We start from the raw sequence: 21,236 nt of genomic DNA on the forward strand, positions 1-21,236 counted from the left end.
CCATAAAATTTTTACGTATTTGTTGAGCATTTTCACTGCGCTAATTCGGACTCAATTTCTAGCTATGGAATTCGGATTGGTTAAGCGTAGTGGCGTTTAATAACACATGTATGTATTTAGCTTATCATTTAGGGGCTAGTTGCAGTTTGATTATCATTCAGTACATTGTTAGTATTATTATTGAGATATTTTCCAGTTAGAATTGAATGTTATTGTAATAATATTGTCATTCAGACGGGCTTGAACATACTTAATATATCATTGGGTCATATCACTATCGGAAGTTGGGTTTCATATTTTTTTTTCAGAAACCAGTCAATTGGTATCGTCAGTTGGACCAGTTGAGTTAGAATAGTCAGTTGCAAGAAAAAATAAATATTATCAAATTCAACTACTGCGTTTGAGTTTTGATTGATTGCCGGCACATAGACAAAGACAATGTCGGTAGCCAATAAGGCAGGCAGTTCTTAGAAAGCTGCTGTGACCGCCAAAGCACTGCCGGTAAAAGACCTGTGTTTTAAGCCGATGTCTTCCAGAGGATCGTAGCAGCTCCTCTCCCCCATTTACGAATGTGGGACTCGACATATTCAGCCCATTTTATGCATATGGGTCGTTCGACAGTGCAAAGGTCCCCCACTCAATCCAGTCTCATGAGCCATGTGAAGACTTCTGGATGAAAATTGCACTAATATTCATGTTAGAATATCATAATCTTTGATAAAAACGTAAATAATCACAGTTTAGAACAATTAGAAAATAAGAAAATTTTGGGGGAATATTAATTTGGAAAACAGCTTTGCGATATAACAACAGCCCCGAGGGGCACTATGGCCAGCCTGTCAGCTTTTCATAAAATGGCAAATGATGATGCATTCTGTGAGTTAAATATTGGGTCAAAATACACTCCCAGCTTAAGTCAATACCTAATAATTTGCACAATACAATCATAGAATACAAACATAGCACAGAGTGACCAAATACCTCAGATAAATCCTTTCCCTTGGTCTTATTGATTTTAATGCAGAATAGAATTACATTTTCTAAAATAAACTAAAATTGAATTGGATTAGATGTTTCATTTGTTCAAACAAGCCATATTGAATTGGATTTGATATTTTTTGCAGAATAAAATTTGATTGAACTTGGATTTCGAGCACATGGCTAATTAGCATATTAAGGTCATCCAGCGTTTTAGAAACTTTGTCGTCTTTGAAGTTGGCGATAATGTTCGAAAGTCCTTTATTGAATTTGTTTTGCATAATTTTAAGCGGGTTTGACTTAAGTTTTTTGTATACTTCCTGATTGTTTAGCAGATCTTGTATTTTAGAATTGTAAGAATTGGTATCCATTAGTACAATTTTTCCTCCTTTATTGGATTTAGATATGCGGATTGTCTTAATTGTCCGAAGTTCACTAAGAGCTGATCTAAACCGGCGCAGGAAAAAATCATTATATAGAGTTTTAAGTTGGTCCGAAATAGAGTCTAAGTTCATATAAATAAAACCATAATTGATGCTGTTGTGATCTTGGTATTCAAGTTGCTGTAAAAAATCTATAAGGTGAGGTTTCTGGTGCGGTAAAGCGAAATTAAGTCCATATCCGAGCACTTGTATTTGCGATTTTGACAGATTCGTAGATGAAAGGTTCACAACATTATCGATGTTAGTGAAACTCGACCAAGGACTTTTGTCAATGAGAGTATCCGACTGTTTCGAATAAATGGTGGATCTTTTTAGTTTATTATTTATACATAAACGTCTTACTAGAGATTGAAGTTGGTTCCAAAGAAATAGGTCCGGTATTTGAGATTTTATAGATTTTTGCGCTTGCCGTTGTTTAAAAAAGTTCCCCTTAAAAAATCCAACTTATCTACAAATCTAAATACTGGTTTCTCTCCTCATTATCAATTATTATCCAGACATATCAACTCTCTACTCGATTTTGGTTAATGTCACTATGTGTCACACTGCTATCCCCATCCAATTTCTACTCCACTTAAGTTACATAATTTGTATTCATCCTAACTGTTTTTAGAATTTTGTGGTTTCTATGGTACACCTGGTTGTTTTCACATGTCACTTGTTCTGTTTACATTTATTCGACACATCGCTTTTGTTTATGTCCTGTAAGTTTGTATGCTACGTTACTTCTGTTTTCTGGTCATCCCACCTGATGATGGCTGTTTGTCAAAAGCTGAAACGTTGTTGTTTCATTTTAATAAATTATCTCATATAAAATCTGAATAGTGGGACTTCTTCCATTGATCATAGAGGAGTCTTTGCTCTCTGATTCGCTTTTTTAAACAGATATTTTTGTGATCAGATCTTCGTGAAAAAGCTCATATTAATTTCAACGAGGCCCTCTTTCAAAATTCAGCTTCATAGAGTTTCGAGAATGGATAATGCTTTAATGAAGGATTTGTATGAATATAAGCTCAGTTGCACAGTCAAAGAGCCTTTGCTCTGGAAACCATGTCATTTAAATTCGCTCCATTTGTATAGTAATAGGCTCGGCCTTTACGGGCCTTATACCTTCATGACGCAGTAGAAGAAGAATGATGCAGTATTCAAAATTTACAGAAACATTTACATTGTAACGATCTAACAAATTTTATAATAGTTAAGATGGTATAGGCGATGTGGCGACTATGTTCATTTTCTGTTAATATATCCTTACATTAAAAGACAAGCCCATTTTAGCTGCCCCAAAGATCACACTACATGAAAAAATGCATCAAGAATTGGTGTAGGCATCATGATGAAAAGAAATACAAGATGGATGGCAACCCTGGTGGCCATACTTGAATTCAATTTTCTATCAGGGGTAGACACTTCACCTACCAAAATTCTTACACCTAGAATCATGAAAACCCGACGCTCTCACCAGATTTTGTGGAAATACATCAAGAATTGCGGGCTGCATTGCGCAAACAAGAAATTCAAGATGGCCACCCCAATGGCAGCCATATTTGATCACCAATGACATTTGTTTACAATAGGGGTGGACAACTCGCCAGACCCAATCTTCAAGGCTAATTTTCAAAAAGATTCATCGCAAATTACAGGCAAGATTCGACTTTTTGAAAAACCAGCACAGATGCCTATTCAAATCACATGTAATAAACAATTCAGTGCTTCTTAGTTTGATGTCCCTGTTTTCATCGCGCAGTGGTTAAAATCATTGTTTACATCGAATGTCTTCAACAGCTGATACAACTGCACCCGCGTCTGTCAATCATCTTAATTGATTCATATACTAAAATGCTCACTATGAAAAAACAATGCGGTAAATCAATCCAGAATTTTTCAGTAGAATGTCAGACACTAGGTACCTTTCTTTAAAGGTTTATTTGTTGTATGTCATTAACAATCAGTTATATAATACTTTATTCATAACTTTGAAGCGGCGTGCCGGCAGAAAACGCTCAAGCAAGGTCAGTCACGTAGGCCAACAATAACACGAAACAGACCACGGTTTGCCGTTTTTGGCGTTAACTCTTTGCCTGCCAGGCCTATTTTTCAGAAAAAGTTGCGCCTTGCCAGGATTTCTGTGTTTTTCAGATTCATAAAACAAAAACTAAAAGAGATATCATCATCAAATTTGTTTTATTTTGTTCATCTGGTCTTGCTTTGTCGTGTAAAATAAGCGGCATTTCATCTAGAAGTGATAAAATCTGCAGCAATCACCAATGCAGAGGGGGTATTTCGCATAAAATATGCCTATTCATGCGTGTTCAGCCCCCATTTCAATAGATGACATCACTAACACACTGCATAGAACGACTGATGATAGTTTGTTTTAGTAGTAAAAGGCATTAAACTAACTGGTGTTGTACGATGAATTCGCCATCTATCGTTAACATTAAGAAACAAGTCAACCGAGACAGCACAGATTGGCAGGCATGTGATGGGAGATATTGAACGTACCAGTACATTTTTGGCAGGCAAAAATAAAAATTACACATAAATTAGAGCGACTGTAATGGACCATTTGTTGTCACTAACCTTTAATAAACTTTGTATGGATACAATCGAGATAATTCCACCCTATAATTCCACTGTTTAACGAACGACGTGCAGCTTAAACATGGCGCTGCCATTCAATACGCTAGTCACGATGTATCTCTACACACATCAAAATCAAACTTGAATTAAAAGTGTTGACTTATGAGAAACGAACGAAATCTAGCAATTTGATTAGGAAAATAGCAACACTATAATAAGATAAAATCCCACTATTTACAGATTATAAGAATTTAAAAACCAGAATTTATTTATTAAAACTAAAATATATAAAAGACACGACGTTTCGATCTCACCCTAGAGATCATCGTCAGGTGTGAGATATATACTAAAAACAGGGGTATATATACAGAAGAGGACAGGTTAATTGAGTAAATTGGTGAGTGAGTAAATAATTAGTGTTTGGCAAGGCATGAAGTAATAAATATACTTAGAAAGAAGAGAATTATGCGGGGAAAAGCCATTATTTAAATTGGTACTAATATCTGAGTGACGAGTAATTAGCAACCCTATAGTTGAAAAAAGTTGATAAACTACCTCTAATCATTTAAAAGCTTTGCCTTCACATGGAACTATCTCCGCCTTATCACAGGTGCACTCTGCCGCCGTGATTTGCCCACTCAACGATAAAAAATTTCCCACGGTCTTACTTTCGACATTTTCCAATAATTTATGGAAATATTTAAAAAAGGGAAATTTCACTCTGCATTAAGATTAAAGTATTTATTCGTTTGACAAATCTTCCTCTGAACTCCCACCAACAAGTTATAAGTGGCGACATGAAAATGACGTCATCGACTCACTACCATCTTATAACCTTCATGACTACGTCATGAAGGAGTCATGAAGGTAAAAATGTCCACGTTTATCGGTGTGAATATCTGATATCGAAAGACTCTAAGTTAATACATAGGAAGGTACCTCAGAATGCTACCCCATGTTTCACCGAAACCCACATAAGCTGATAAGCTGTCACTCTGGGATCTTACTTTTTGGCACCCTTCTTTCCTTTACCATACATTTCTGCACGTCCTTTATCCTCATCAACAACCATCATTGTTTTTCCTTGATTACGTTTTGGGTTATTATTTGCATAAACACCTCGTTGGAGATGGTCCAGATCATTCTTAACAGTTGATGGAGTTTTACACACATCACAGTTTTTGTTACACACCGGACAGGGATCACCGAAGTATTCAGCAAAGGCGCCATGACGACATCTGAAAGCAGATAGATAAATGATTATCTAGCAATGATAATTAATTCAAAAATCTAATTTCCAAAACAACAAATCTATATCTCACTTAGGTTCATGGCAAAAATTAAGCATAGCCTCGAAACCTTTTCTGGCTGCTTTATTCCTCAAAGATGAGCCACCAACCTGCTTCTGAAATGGTAAGGAACATTGAAATAATTGCTAAGTAATAACTGCTTTGTGCTGGGCTTCACCCTTTACATTTTAACTGACAGAAATCCAAGAAATTTTGAAAATAAGATTCATTGTTGGGGATTCAAACCAGATATACCTGGTGTGCTGACATTATTTCAGTGGAATATGTTATAAAACTTTGTTGTCAATATTTCTTGCCACTGTGATTGAAGCTCCTGCACTCAGTTAAGTCGAGGTCAATGAGTGAGAATCGGGGCTGAAATCTAAGCTGACCAAATATTATACGCTGGTTTTGACGCTAAAGATTTGCAACCGTCTGAAACTGAAGGATGATCCCGCCTTATATGAATTCAACAAGATCTACAAACTATAGTTAACTGCGTAGTTGTGTCCAGAGAACTACATAGTCTCTCAGCATTGGCGCTGAATATCGCGAGGCATTTGACTTGATCAGCGTGTGTGTGCTGTATGATGGATATCCCTATGTACATGTTCTGTGTTACACACAGAGTGAGTGTATGAGGAACCCGCAGAACTCGGCCACATCGCGGCGCTGCGAGCGGTTAGACCGAGCTAAACCCGGAAGTAAACCCGGAAATAAACGCGCTTGGCTGCAGCCGATACTCGCATGATTTTCAGCTGTTCAGTAAAAATGGATTCGGGTTCGAAGATGTTTATACTTTTTTCACTTCAAGTGTTTGTTCCCAACAGCTGATACGGATTACACATAAGGATTTACATATAAATTGGACAACGGGACCGCGCCTTTGTCTACGGAATAAGTGAAAATACGGATTATGGAGTACGAATTGAAACAGTATTTTAAAGGGAATAACGTTACTGAAAAACGGGACCAATTTATTGATACGGAAAAAGCACTTATACGGTTTAACCGCAGACGGAAAAACCGAGATTGACTGTACACCATTTTAAATTTTAGGCCCAAAACAATGGTGATGTGATGCCGGTTTTACAACTGTTTAAACCTGCTAACCCGTATGCAATAAATGTTGATCATGATTATGGCAGATCATTCGGAAGAAGCCTTTAAGGTCCAAGTTAATTGTCAAGTAAATAAACAGATCCAATTTAATTGATTTAATTCAATCTATTACGGATATTGTGAATGTTATTAGGTACATTGTTCTTGCTTCTTCTCAGTTGCATTGAATTACTGCACTCCAATCTTATTAGTTACATACAATAAATGAGAATGAAAGGATCGAAATGGAAGAGAAAACTCGTGGACAAGCATCTTGCCGAGATTGGCAGGAAACAAGGGCATGTTGTTTGACATCATCTATGTTCGGAGCAATTTGCAAGGCGACAGATAGAAATTTAGAAAAACTGGTTTCATCCGTTATATATCCTATCGAATTTAAAAGTAAAGCCACAACTCATGGTCAGAAATATGAAAAAGTTGCTGTTGAACATTTTGAGAAGATACATGGAACATCTAGGGAATGTGGACTTTTTGTGGCAAAAAATTATCCTTGGTTGGGTGCTTCACCAGATAGAGTTATTGATGATAGGAATATTGAGAGATTGATGATTATTATTCCATTAGTTTGCCTAAAAAAATTCAATTTGTTTGCGGTTTGCATTGCGCACGTGGTAATGTTACTGTTTAAATCTGACGTCATCGACAAAATGAGGCACGCAGCTGAGCCTGCCTGTCAATCAACATAATTGGTTTACACTAAAAATGCGCTTACTTGAAAAACTATGCTGTGTATCAATCTGGAATTTTCGGCACAATATCCGATGTTAAATACCTTGCTTTGAAGGTTTATTTGGTGTAAATTTGATCCAAAATGTTTCTAATATTTTGTTCATAACTTTTGAAGTGGAGGCTGGTGTCGTGTGTAAGGCTGTACGTATGGGTACTAACGCTTACAACAGGCGCAGCATTGATGGTGTATTTATGCGCGAGTAGATGAAATGATTTGTTTTAACCGCTAAATCGGCGTTCATTACGCATCCTCTCAAACAATGATATTATTTAGTATTTATTTAGATATATTTATCATTATAATATTCTTAAGACTGGAAAAGATCTGGAAAAAAAATCTTCCGATCCTGTCATGTGACTTCATGACGGCAACTTGACGATAGCGTAGGTTCTCATTCTTCGAACCAAATATAACTCCTGAAACTGTACCATATTTATCCGAGGCTGGAAATGGCTCGGAATGAAAAGAATGATTATTACTATCAAGTGCAGGGTCAATTTCTCTGTTCTGATCGTGAACTATGTAACTTTTGTGTATTTACTCTGAAGGACTTCGTGGTTATTAAGATTGAGAAAGACCAAGTGTTTATTGCCCAGATGATATCAAGCTTGAATCAATTTTATGAGTTTCATTTCTTTCCTGCGCTACTGGAAATATTTATTCTTCAACTATTCAAAATACTTTTCATAGTCTCAGTAAATTAATGGAAATAATACTGTATACAAATTGATTTCAATGATTTTCCATAATTTTTAGAGTCAGTTTTCTGCTAATTTTGCACCCTTTACAACTCATTTGATTCAGAATACGCAACTTCTAGTTCAAATGGTCTGGGTTAATCCACTGCAAAGATGAGTTTGATGATGTAAGACCAGAAATAAGATTTCACAAATTCATATTTATTACAAATGTTTTATGTTTATTAAAAATCTTTCATAAAAAACATATTCTTCAATGTCTTGAACATGGCGCATTTGATATACCCTGAAATTTTAGGCATCGCGAGGAACGGTGCACTTCCTAAAATTACACAACGTAAAAACAACTCTTATTATCTGAGGAGCAAGTGATGACTCTATGTGATTCATTGGCTCTGTCAGAATTTTATAGGTTTTCCCAAGTCCAATCAATCGTTCAATATGGACACGCTTACTTGCAATTTTTCTGTCCTTTGTGACAGTTGTGACAGACATACGGTTCCTCTTTTTGAAAAAAAGTGGGGATGTTTATTGAAACCTCGAACGGAATGAAAATATCATCTACACTGAAAACTTTGTCTACCATTATTTCATCTCCACGATCACATTTTTCAGCTAAGTAAGACCTTTCCATAACTTGTCGGTCACTTGTGGATCCACCGAAAGCTGTAGATACAAATGATATTAATGCACCAGGTGTCCCCCCAACTACTGTTTTGACAGTGTTACGATTTTTGTATGTAGAGAAAGTGGCTTGTTGGGCAACTGCTTGATTGGGTTTCTTAATCGGACATTCCGCTCCATCAAGTATTAATCTTGTTTTTAGAAATTTTTTTTTGAAATCTGATGGGCAGAAAAACCAAACAAGTTCTCCACAAGGCCATCATTCAATAGGACTCTGCAAAATTTTGTCCACCAGGGCGGCAGCACTGTACTAGAGGGCATTGTTTTTACTTCCTGGTTAGGGAATACCATAGACATTCTGTGAAAATAACGCTGAATAAAAGCCGAAAATGCCTTTATATTGTGCTGTCCCATTGTGTAATTCGAAGACCAATGTTCACAAATTTCCTAAGGACATTAAGACTCAAATGGAGAATAGCCATCAAAAGACTCAATTCAAAGACCAAAAAGGTATGGGAGCCAGGAAAGTGGACAGGGGTTTGTTCTAAGCACATCACAGCCAATTCCTACAGGACCCCAGGATTATTAGGTAAGTAAAACTTAAACTACAATGTAGACAAAATCATATTTTATGCATAACTGTAGGTGGTTGACAATGAAATAATGTAAAAAATTGTGCAGTAATAGACTCACACTGACAGAAAAGAGTGACTAGCTTGTATTGTATGCTCTAGTATCTCAATCTATTTTATTTACAGCTGAAAGGAACAATTTGAAAGAGAATGCTGTGCCAACAATCTTCCAGTTTCGAGAGACACCAAAGAGAATCCATGTGGAGCGAGTCATTGGTTTAGCAAAAACGTATAAGATCTTAGAAAGGCCTCTGGGTCCATATAAAACACAAATGGGTTCCTTCATTATCTATATTTGCTGAGTTCTGGTCAACTTCAGACCATCCATTGTTGACCAAATAATGAGCACTATATCAAATCAAATTGACTAAAATCAATGTTAAATTCATCTAAAACTAAATGTATTATATTATACAAATGTAAAATTGTGTATTACAATACTTAACAATAAATGTTTAGCCAAATACTTTTCATATATATTTTCGTAGAATTCCTCTAACTTTGGAAGTAGCTTCATTTCACAAAATGATTTATTGTATGTGATTTTTTCAACATGCAAATCTTTGAACGTATACACTATGAAGTAGCAAACATCACGGCCAGTTATATGCAGTTGACCCTGAATCTGATAATTATAGTTATGATTTGTCCTCAAAGACATTGATTCATCATCGTTCAGTTGGAGGTATGGAAATTTATTATTTGGGAAAATTTCATCGTCTTTTCGAACATGAACATTTCGCTTCAACAAGAGAATCGTCATTGATTAGTCCATCTGGTGTTGCCGCTAGGTAGGGTTTTTTAACACAGATGAACAACCCAGATTCCAACACTTTTAAACCCTCCGCTTCTTCAAATCTCTTAATCGCTTTCTTTTCATGTTGTTTGCCATGAATGACTGCAGGAGTATTTAATGGCTGCGGATCAGCTATTGACTGACACAATTTGTCCATGTTACGTCTCTCCGTCACATGACAAATTTCACCAAACTTTGAGGCTGTCAGCCTAAATTGCCTTTCAATATGCCACAATTTACAGTCCCCTTGTATTCTTTTCAATGACTGGTGCTTCTTCTTTTGCGATCTGAAATGAAAATAAGATACATGACATTAAACTCAATTATAGTCATAGCATGATTTCGTTTCGATATTTTGGCCCATTGGATCTCTATCCTCAATGTTGCAGGTTTTTTAATAAAAACGTACTGTATATTCATTATTGATTATCATCCTCACTTATCAGGAGTTCAGACTCAATCCAGTATAGGTGTTCTACATGAAAAATCAATACAGGGATGAGTTTGAACTCCTGACAGGTGAGAATGCATCGGCTACATTTTACATGTGATTATATTAAATGTCACCTATTTAGTTACCTTAACCGTTCTTTCAACTATGTAGTATGTCAATATATACATATACAATATATACAATACATACATATATCTTATTGGGAGATCTTTATTTGTTAAACTATAGTAATTTAACACCAGTGACCGCACTCTTTCCTTATAACCATCAACATTCCTGTATTTTACTGGTCTTGGGTCCTCCAAGTTTGCATCATGTTTCCTCCGTGGTAAGTCTAGAGCTTCTGTCATAGGCCAAAAGTCTGGAAAAGATATTAAAATGATTAAAAATTGTGGATTGGTGGCTAGAAATTGCAAGGGTTCAATGGATTTTTCTAATTTTAGATCTATTTTGAAACACCTTTTATTCATGTTTTATGGCTATGTGTTAAATTTTCATCCTTCATGGTTTGACATAGTTTCTTGACAGGAACAATATACCGTATAGTGCTGCACCCTTTAGCAAATATTCAAACTAAATGGACCATGCTCATTGAACAATAGGGTAGGTAGGTTGGTTACATGCTTTAAGTATGTTCAATGGGTGTCCAATGAATGTGAAGTGTGTAAACCGGTTCTTTCACAATTTGGGACTTGAATACAAAGGAACAATGGATTTAATTGTTATTTATGAATGAATGTATGTTATTACCTTTCTATCAAATCTTCTTTCCTCCCTCTGGTGCTAGCGTGACGACTCAGAAGCTCCTCTTTTATTCTACTCACAGTCCAATTTTTATAATCAGTGTAGGAAGCCATTTTGGAATTTCTCCCCTATGAAACAATAGCGCCATCTGGATTTTGATGACGTCATTGCAGACCCCTATTTCTTCCCACTGACATACCATAAAATTTACCCAAGTGACAAATATGTTTGTCACTTGTTTTTAATTGATGCCAAACCAGTAGCTTAGTTGGCCATGGGGGGTTATGGCTCCTCATTTTATTAACGTTAAAAATAGCTTATACTCAACAGGCAAAGATGAGGGCCTTCCAAAATAATAAGTCAATTCAAATGCAGCAGAAGCATGTGACTGCAATACCATGAAGAATTTATTGTGAGTCTTGAGTCCAGTATAATAATGCAGTATTTCCTGGGATACACCTCGCACAGAATACAACTTGATTGATGTTTGGCATCCAATGTCTACAAGCCGAGAAGTATCGCATTCATTTTCAGCAGACACTGAAGATTAAAATAAGATTCTCATATTCAGAAATTTACTGGTTACATAAAATTTAGATATAGAGGTTTTCATGACGTTGTTGCATAGAATGACAATATACCTTCAGTTAAATCATCTGCGGTAATCTCGACTGCCTTAGCAACATTACTGTGAGCCTCAAGATCACTTCTCTCACTTTTTTCCTTTATAGTTTTCCATTTCAAAGCACGGTCTTCAACAACAAGATTTTCTGGATTCTTTTTTCCAGCATTCAAACACATGGGGCACAGGAGATTCAAGTAAATCTCTCATGGATGGAGTTAAACCTGTCATAAAAAAACAAATGTCAACTCCTTAATTGCAGAAAACCAATGAGATCGAATAATTACATAACGATATTTCATTGAAAATGCTTCATAGTCAAAGAATTTTTAGCTACCGTAATAGTTCTTTGATGGGTAATCGCGTTGATCGAAGTGATCCTGACAGACACGAGCGTTTTTAGTAAGCTGCCACAATTTTCCACATATTTTCGGATCTTCCCACTTAATCGCAAAAATCCACTGCTTTAAACGAGCCTTGTTACCGAAAGGAAACTTGTGTCCACCTTGATTAGTGCACCCTGGCACAGAACAATGCAGCATTGTACCCAATATAACAAATAAAAGCGCCTTCTGTCTCCCGATCATTTGTTGTTTACAATGAATGAGACCCACTTCCGGGTTAGTCGGCGGTGCTACCGCTCGTAGCGCCGCCCTGGTGGGGAAAATATTCAGCGGGTTCCACATTGAGCGTGGCCGCAGCAACGCACTACAGCACCTTGAACTAACGAGTAACTTGATTATTTCATAACCAAAATTGCACTTAAAAATATCTGAATCAAATATAAACCAAGCTGCACCAAGTACGGAATATATGTGTCAATTTATAGAATTATCGGGCCAAACAAACAGCTTAAATCTTGTCATAAAGATTAGATACATCCACAGACAAGCAATTTATCCTCCCTCCCTGGAATCCCTTTCTCAACATGCCCCTTAAGCAGGGCATTTCCTCCCAGAAGCCTGGCGATTGTCTAACCCTCTCTCGACATACCCCTCTATTCCTGGGTCAAACAGTACCCCTCACAACACTGCAGTAACAGATAACACAGTACACACGCACATGTACAGGCCATCTGCTGGCAACTGCCGCAACTAACAGGGATTTTGAGGATCTCAATTCGGGTGAAATTAGACCCTGGACCCAAATAAGATTGTATATCTTTACCGCCAAAAACCATCCCTCTATACACATGCCAAGTTTCATGGCTGAACAACGAATAGATTTCTCATAAACTGGTAACAAAAAACAACTGTTCCCCCTTTATAGTATAGATGATGCATATAAAATACTGTTAGAGTGATTTTTTCTCCAAGGCGGTAGTTTTATATTCAATTTTAAACTACAGGTCCATGGACACCATGCCCATTTCCAAAAGTTTTGAAGCGATTGAGCTAAAATTTGGAATTATTGTATATACCTCTGAAAACTTTGCTCTTAGAGCAATTTTCATGAGATTCGAAGACATTGATGGGACCAATGTCAGAAATTTTGGTCCATATTACATGGAATGACCCAAATACTAAGTTATTCTTTTATTCAACGCCCCTGGTGGCAATATAAAAAACCAATGACCTTGAAACTCACTAAATCATAGAACTTGTTATGAGCTAGAACTTTTCAATTGATTGTGGTAACAATATCAATATAATGTGGAAAAACTTTTTCCAACCTACGACTGAATACTGATGACACCAAGATGGCCACCAATCGCGCCATAATTGGCTGATCAAAAATACCTGTCTCAAGTATAAAAGATCCCTTTCCAAAGAATACCCATGACAAATTATAATGAGAAATGGCAAACCAGTAGAAAGCTACAGGACTCAGAATTTGGGCCAAAGTTGACATTTTTGGGCACTAAAATCGATCGACCCAATTTCTCTTATGCTTATGGGGACTTGGGGTATTCAAATATATACAAAAATCAAGTGAATTGATCAAAATGTCTTCAAAATTTCCCTCAAGAAGTTTAAAAATGCGTAAAAAGTGCTGATTTTGGCGAACAACAATGGCTACCAGTTGGCCATCTTGATTCTGACGGGGCCAGTTTTTGGGCTGAAGATGTGTCTAGGGTAGATACAAGTTTAACCCAAATATCAAGATATCAAATTGAAGCGTCTCAAAAACTTCCCAAAATAACTGGAATTGGTCTATGATTGGACGGACTGGACAGACGGACGCCAAACGAAAAGTGAACGCAAAACAAACAAGAGCCCCAAGCGGCACTATGGCCAGCCTGTCAGCTTTTCATAAAATGGCAAATGATGATGCATTCTGTGGGCCAAATTTGTCAAAATACACTCCCAGCTCAGAATCAATACCTAATAATTTACACAATACAATCGTAGAATACAAAAGTGGCACAGACAGCGACTAGATCTGGCAGGAACAAATACCTCAGATAAATCTTTTCCCTTAGTCTTATTGATTTTAATCTGGAATAGAATTGAATTTTCTGAAATTTGCTCAAAAAAAAATTGAATTGGATTAGATGCTTTTATTTGTTCAATAAAGTAAAATTCAATTGAATTTCATATTTTTTGCGGAATAAAATTTGATTGAATTTGTAGTTTGAGCACATGGCTAATTAGCATATCAATGTCATCTATCCAATTTTAGAAAAAGCTATTTTTCCCAGACTTTGCACGATGATATTTTCTGTAGTGCTAATAAAAATATTCCTCCCAAAAACCATATCAACTAAAGCTTTCACAGAAATTGATCTTGAAATATAATTTTAAATCTTAAAATAAAACCCGGAAGTAAAACGGTAGACAATACCACGGGTTCACGTGAACACCTGCTGATTTCTGCGGCTAAGCCAATCATAGAGGAGTCTTTGCTTTCTGATTGGCTTTTCAAAACCAATATTTTTGCGATCATAAATTCGCGAAAAAGCTCATATAAATTTTAACGAGACCCTCTTTCAAAATTCAGCTACGTAGAGTTTGGAGAATGGATAATGCTTTAATGAATGATTTGCATGAATATATGCTCAGTTGTACAGTAAAAGAGCCTTTGCTCTGGAAACCATGTCATTCAAATTTGCTCCATTTGTATAGTAATTGGCTCAGCCTACGGCTGGCCTAAAAACTCCAGGCAGCCGCTAAATTCAGAGTGGGTGCTGATGCGAATCAAGCCATTTATTTTATATGGTCTCATCGTTAGATAAACGGAAATGTGAAATCAAAAACATTTTTATTCTCTAATGATGAGCAGACCTGCCAACCCAGAATGTTTTCTGAAAACTTCAGGAATATAACTACGAACAAACCAACCCTTATTATTTCATGTACAACACTGCCTTAACTTTAACCCTTAACCTACCGCAGCTTCAATATTAAGTCCTGTGTGCCAGGTGATTTGCATTCGAATGAAATTAACTCAATAAATCCTCATAACTTCTTAACTATTGTATATAGGGCATGGAATAGTGCTGACAGATTTCAAATATTTGAAAGCGGGGGTCCACTGGGGGGAGGTCCAATGGGTTGGGTCATTATAGGGGGTCCAGCCCAATAAGACCCCTAGAAAGTCAGAATACTCACAATTTCGTGTTACATTGTCGATATTCATATAAAGACACCATTGATTACTATATCCATTGTTAAAACCTTTATTATGCTTCTTATTAGTCTTAATGTTTGAATATTCATCAAAATATCAAATGAGATACAGTACGTTTTTGAAGTCAAAATTCTTTTTAAAAAAAAAGATAATGTGAAATTACTTTCAGGTTTGGATTCTCGGCAGTAACCGTGCGTTAAGAACTATTGTTCAATGCGTTGCAAGTCGCTTGTGTCATAAAAACTAACTTTAAATGTGAGATAGGTTGGTCTATTGACTAGTTGCCACCAGCAGTACACAAGTATGTCGACTAGTCGCCTGTGGCATGTAAAGAGTTAATACTCTACTCAATACACAATATATTGCCGACTAGTCGCCTGTGGCATGTAAAGAGTTAATACTCTACTCAATACACAATATATTGCCTGGGCAGAAAATTAGTTTAGAGAATAGACTGGCATAATGTATACTCTGTACCATGCTGCCATCTGGCCGAATAAATCTAGACAATAAACATAATGGTTGACTGAAGAATAGTCTTTTGTTTGTTACATGGTGTCAGAAATAGCTGGAAAAGATCCATGTCCATCGGAGTAGTTGCTTGAATGCATAGTGGTAATGACGGATACATTCAGAGATTAGAACGCCGACCTTCAACCTCTGCAGTACTTTTTCGAGTTACAAACCCAAACCAGATGATGGCGCAGCCGTTAGCACTTGCGAGTGCCGTAGGCGCAAATCAATTTGGGGGGTTTGGTGCCATCCTCAAAGAAAATTTTTGAAATTAAAAGCGTTTTCCGAGCACTTAAGAGTGATCTTGAACCCATGAACGACTATTATATTTTGGAAGGTAATGGCTATATCCTCATTAGATGACAATCAGCATCTCATGCATTACGGGTCGAGCCCTGAATTATTGCAGTAAATATGCGCTGATAAATGCTCACTAAAAATCATCGAAGGCGTTAGGCACGCGTGGCAACAGTAGTAGGCCTATATACATTACTACTGTTGCCGCGCGCGCGTGTCTATACAACTGATCGATAAAATACATACACATCGTAGTAGATACAAATCAGTGTTGCAATGCAATATGCGACGGTAAGTAAAACAGGCACTAAATGCGATAATATTTGACATAAATCTAAATTATTTTGCTAACACTTTACTCACACTTTTGTTCGCTAAGATTTTCATTTATATGATATTCATATATATGGAATTATTTGAGTAATTAGATAATAGTTGTTTTAGATTACAGGTTGAAAGGTTGAGTGAGTAAACAAGAGGCCCATGGGCCTTGAAGCATTGGAAGATTATACTGCGGTATTAAGTGGTTATAATATTTTACATCTGCCGGCAAATCTTCTATGACGATGTTGATTGGGAGGACCACAGACTTAAAGTTCTATTTGTCTAGTACCATTTTATTCCTGAAAATGAATTTATTTTCTGCCGAACGATTTAGCCTAGGCTATTTGGACTGTTAAACCTCATTAATGCGATTCTGTTAAAAAGACAAAACTAGTTTATTCTGATGTTTTCCATCATGTCCCAGCCAAGATATTTATATCAATCAATATTTGGATACAAAAACCCATTTTTACGCATGAACTGTTAGGCCCCACTGAATAATGAAAGCAAAAACAGAACGATTTTTCTGAATGCAATTGCAAGACCCTCTGATCTTAGAGCTCCAAGCTCTGATGCATGTACGCATGCAAAACGTCGCAGAGAGCGATGCCGGCGTTGGTGTCACTGAGGCCGGCTGATGATTGTTTGTTTGTCTTTTTGTTTGTTTGGCTTCATGTACGTCGTTTGGATCTTGGTTTCCCAAGACTATTCCTATTGGATTGTTCATTTAACCTCACGACGGTAGGGCCTTTGAAGTGTTGCCCCCACACTGTTTGCAGCCAGCAGGACTCGAACCCACTTGTCACTCAGCATTAATAGTGGATTCAACAGCATCACGCCTTATCCCACTGAGCTACCGAGGCCGCTCGATTCAATTCCAAAAAACTACAGCAGCGGCAAATAACCATCGCAATATTGCAATTTACGACAAACAACGCGTAAATTCAATCACTGTTGTTTAACGCATGGAAAAGATAATAAAGGTAGTTTTTCCCTGCGCGCATTACAAAGCGAATCTCTGCCGAGTGCTTAAGAGGGTGGTACCGCCTTATGAGTGCGCAGCAGGCGGGTAGGGCGTCCTAAAGTGAAAACTTATATTAGAATAAAGCTGAATCGAATTTTACAATGTCGGTCAACTGATTGATGATACAACATGGTTGTTCTCGGCGTACTTAACAATGATATTTTCCTCCAATAAACAACTCTGGTAAAATTGAATAAAATCTTTATTGGTGATATCGTATCATGGTGGTAGCCTACCGTTTACCGTTTGATGTTTCGTGTCATCATGAAATGGTTTTAACTTTAGTAAAGGTGTTCCCGCACGATCACATATGGGTTTCAGTCACGAGTAGGCTGCCGTTCCACTGCTCTAGAAGTACGTATTCTGATGCTGAGAATTAATCCCAAATAATCCCACGGATACTGATAGTTGGAATAACAGTGATATCCAAACACTGTGATATTTATAAACCGGAGGTACATAATTTTATGTTTTTCTATTCAGAAGAGGCTGTTCCCCATTCTTTACTGCCAATGTCAATGCGGACATATCGTTACGCGATTGTTTAACCCGCTCTCATCAACCAGATAATGAACGAGAAAAATGCGATCGAATAACTTTTTGGACCATTAAATCAGAAATCTGGCGACGCTATGTTGTGGGGAATAATCGAAACATTTTTTTTAGTAATTTTCAGCTGTTTCTAATGTTTTACGTGAACGGAGTGACAATTTGAAGTTACTATGAAAATGAGAAGAGTTGGCGCTATTTTTTCGTACTACTATTTTCAATCCATTTTACTAGCATTGGCATGACGTCATCCAATGCTAAAAATAAAAATAAATTCGAGCTTGCGATTTTTTTCTATTTTTAATGAGCTTGTGGTCCGCACAATTTAAGATTCATCACGAGGCTGCAGAGCAGTCCAAAAAGATTGCCAAGACGCAGTGCGCCCTTTTACTACATGCAGCAGGGCATGAAGCTCAGGAGATCTATCAATCATTCACGCTTGCGGCGGATGAGTACAAAGAATATTACCAGGTAATCATTAAAAAGTTTGATGAGTTCACCCATCCTTTGAAAAATGAAATTTTCGAGAGGTTCAAATTCTGGTCTTGCGATCAGATTGATGGCGAAAGCTTAGATCAATGGGTCACTGATATGCGCACACACGCATCCACCTGTGAGTTTGGAGCATCATCAGATAAAATGCTGAGAGACAAGTTGGTTTTTGGAGTAGCTGATAAGCACGTTAAGGAACGATTACTCCATGATTCAGACTTCACATTGCAGAAAGCACTTGATGTTTGTCGTGCTTCCGAAGCAAGTACTTCAGATAAAATGCTGAGAGACAAGTTGATTTTTGGAGTATCTGATAAGCGCATTAAGGAACGATTACTCCGTGATTCAGACTTCACATGGTAGAAAGCACTTGATGTTTGTAGTACAAAGCAAGCACAGCACAGATTAAAATGATGACTGGAAAAGACCCTGTTGTAAACTTTGATGGCAGAAAGGTTGCTTTCAACAGTCCAAAAATAACCGCCGTGATGATAGTGCAAGGGCGCTGAAACCTTGCAAGAAGAAGAAGCGAGTCTGTCCCGCATATGGGAAGAAGTGCAGCAAGTGCCAGCGCCTTAACCACTTTGCCAAGGTTTGTTAATCCGCAAATTAACCTCCTGATGGAAGATGAAGGAATCTGTTTGCATGTATCAAGTAGACGCGCATACCAGTGATGATGATGGGTTTTTCATCAGTGCTCTCTTCGTCGGTAAGTTATCCGTTCAAAAATTATTTATTGACGCCTTTGGTTACATGAACAGATCAGCAATATTCCTAAATAAAATAACCGGTATAACAAGAATACAACAATATAAAAGAGGTAACAACAAACAAATGCTCGTAAACCTGTCGGACTCGTGAACGCCAGACTCGTGAAGTCTTGGACTCGGACCTGATATTCTCGGAGCATTCCTCTTTTGGACGAATTATCGGTACATGTGTATTCAGGTTCAATTTAATTCTTTATTTACAGTTACCTAGTAACTAATTTTAAGTTTCAAATAGGATAGACAGTGCAATTAGACAATCCGCTGGTTCAGAGAGACCGTTATTACGCTATCAATTTATACGTTTCTTTTAGAACCTGTCAGTTGCCGAATCTGAATGAAGATGGATTTTATTTGACGAAAAGAGGCGGAAAATAAATAATAATAATAATAATCAGCAGAATTACAAGAGGGTTTTCATCGAAAGTCAGAAAACCCTAATTACAGAATTATAAAATGTAACATATAGCTCTTACATTAGGTTTTGTTGCTTCCTTTTTCAATAAGAATGCTACAGTGTCACGATCTTCTCTCGAGAAATATAGTCGACAATATGCTCGTTGACCGTCTCGTCCCGCACGACCCGATTCCTGATAATACCCTGCCATTGCTTGAGGCATATTCCAATGAGCCACAAACCTACAAATCAGTATCAAAAACAATTCCATATCGTCAAACTATTTGCCATATTTGCCAGCATATGAGTTGAGAAAAAACCATATTCAGAAAAAAAAGGTCGACTTATACTGGGGATGAAAACATAGGTGTTTGAACAACATGGAAATATTAGAAGTAAAATTATCAGGCTAACAGTTGTGAGTACGGGTGGTGCAAAGTCCCTCCTCAAGAGAATTTTGGCACATATGAAGCCCATTTTCTATCACTCAAGACAAACACAGAGTGCCTAAATTAATGCAATAACTAATTTCATTAAGTACATAGGCTATGCTTTGTTGAATGATCTGAAGCGCGCGACCGCAGACTCTTAATATAAGCAATACATGTGTATATATTAATGATTTGTTGAATGTGCATAGACAGTGGGTCTAGACAATTGGCCGATCGATGTTTCGCAAATTATGTAAAAAAGATTTCAGAGATCGTAGCTTCGGTTTTATAAGACGCTTATATGGTCAGTACATTAAGCGTGCTACGATCTAAACTCTTATCTTTTCCCCAAGACCCTACCCCCCCATCATTTTCTCAACAAATTTACATCAATCTCAAGATTGATAAAAATGGACCCCTTAGCGGAAGATTTTCATCCCGCATTATGCCAGGTACACTTAGAAATTAATAAAATTTAAGATTGGCTTATGTCAACAGATGCGACGCCTACCGACACAAGTGAGAGCAGCCGGGATCGCAGCCCAGCTTATTTCCATTCCGATTCACAGCAACTGAGGCTGTCTAGCAGTTTACGAGATCTGCCCAGTTTCTCCCCTGCTAATGTCAAATACGATTACTGGAAACTGCAACGGCTCAGATAGTCATATGATAAGCATTTGGGGAATAAGTTCAAATTACCTTGAATTATTTGAAAATAAATTTCCATTTGAAAAGCTATTTCTTTAAGATCTTAATTTTTCTATTCTTTTTTTAATACAATCTGCTAGCGACATCATATAGACACCATCATTTTACCAATTTCGTTTCTAGATATTCAGTCCATCATCTGCCGTGCTGAAGGTTTGGTTTGCGTGAGATACTACTTGAATTTGAAAGTCTGTGACATGATACTAATGATGCAAACTAGCGGTCAAAATTAGTACTATGTAGGCCTATATTCGGCAGTGTGGTCAATATTTATCTTTTGACATATTTTTTGCCGATGAGTCTGTAGGTGTCGGGTTGCTGTTACAAGCTGGTTAATGACGAAAAGATACCAGCAACAATTGTCGGCGTCTCGTAGGCAATAAACCCAGTTGTGTCGGCAGAAATCGGGAGACTTGTAGACAAATAAGCCAGCCTTTAGATTTCAATAA

At 37.1% G+C, this 21,236-nt stretch overlaps 2 protein-coding genes and 2 pseudogenes across 2 annotated transcripts in view; 1 reads left to right on the forward strand and 3 right to left on the reverse strand.

Moving 5' to 3' along the window:
- LOC141904981 (ATP-dependent DNA helicase Q5-like) overlaps positions 1–21,236 on the reverse strand; it is a 108,380-nt gene that overhangs the window by 58,187 nt on the left and 28,957 nt on the right. The window contains exons 4-6 of the mRNA XM_074793648.1: positions 19,728–19,890; positions 5,327–5,409; positions 5,012–5,242 (exon numbers count right to left, since the gene is read on the reverse strand). Coding sequence (XP_074649749.1) covers positions 5,012–5,242; positions 5,327–5,409; positions 19,728–19,890 — 477 coding nt within the window. The remainder of the gene's footprint in view (positions 1–5,011; positions 5,243–5,326; positions 5,410–19,727; positions 19,891–21,236) is intronic.
- On the forward strand, positions 6,374–8,000 carry LOC141905234 (uncharacterized; annotated as a pseudogene).
- On the reverse strand, positions 8,138–8,881 carry LOC141905236 (uncharacterized; annotated as a pseudogene).
- On the reverse strand, positions 11,508–14,004 carry LOC141904982 (uncharacterized). The gene is made up of 3 exons (XM_074793649.1): positions 12,053–14,004; positions 11,735–11,939; positions 11,508–11,633 (listed from the first exon to the last, which is right to left on the reverse strand). The coding sequence occupies exons 1-2, from the start codon at positions 12,399–12,401 to the stop codon at positions 11,848–11,850; spliced, it is 441 nt and encodes a 146-aa protein (XP_074649750.1). The 5' UTR covers positions 12,402–14,004; the 3' UTR covers positions 11,508–11,633; positions 11,735–11,847.

This window comes from Tubulanus polymorphus, chromosome 5 (assembly GCF_964204645.1).
Source record: "Tubulanus polymorphus chromosome 5, tnTubPoly1.2, whole genome shotgun sequence".
Taxonomy (NCBI): domain Eukaryota; kingdom Metazoa; phylum Nemertea; class Palaeonemertea; order Tubulaniformes; family Tubulanidae; genus Tubulanus; species Tubulanus polymorphus.

What these genes read in the sequence shown, in the direction of transcription:
- LOC141904982 (XM_074793649.1), bottom strand. Translation starts at nt 12,401, where the DNA reads ATGTGGAACCCGCTGAATATTTTCCCCACCAGGGCGGCGCTACGAGCG. An exon ending in CCCATCAAAGAACTATTACG is followed by an intron (nt 11,940 to 12,052) that starts GTAGCTAAAAAT and finishes TTTTTATGACAG; the next exon opens with GTTTAACTCCATCCATGAGA.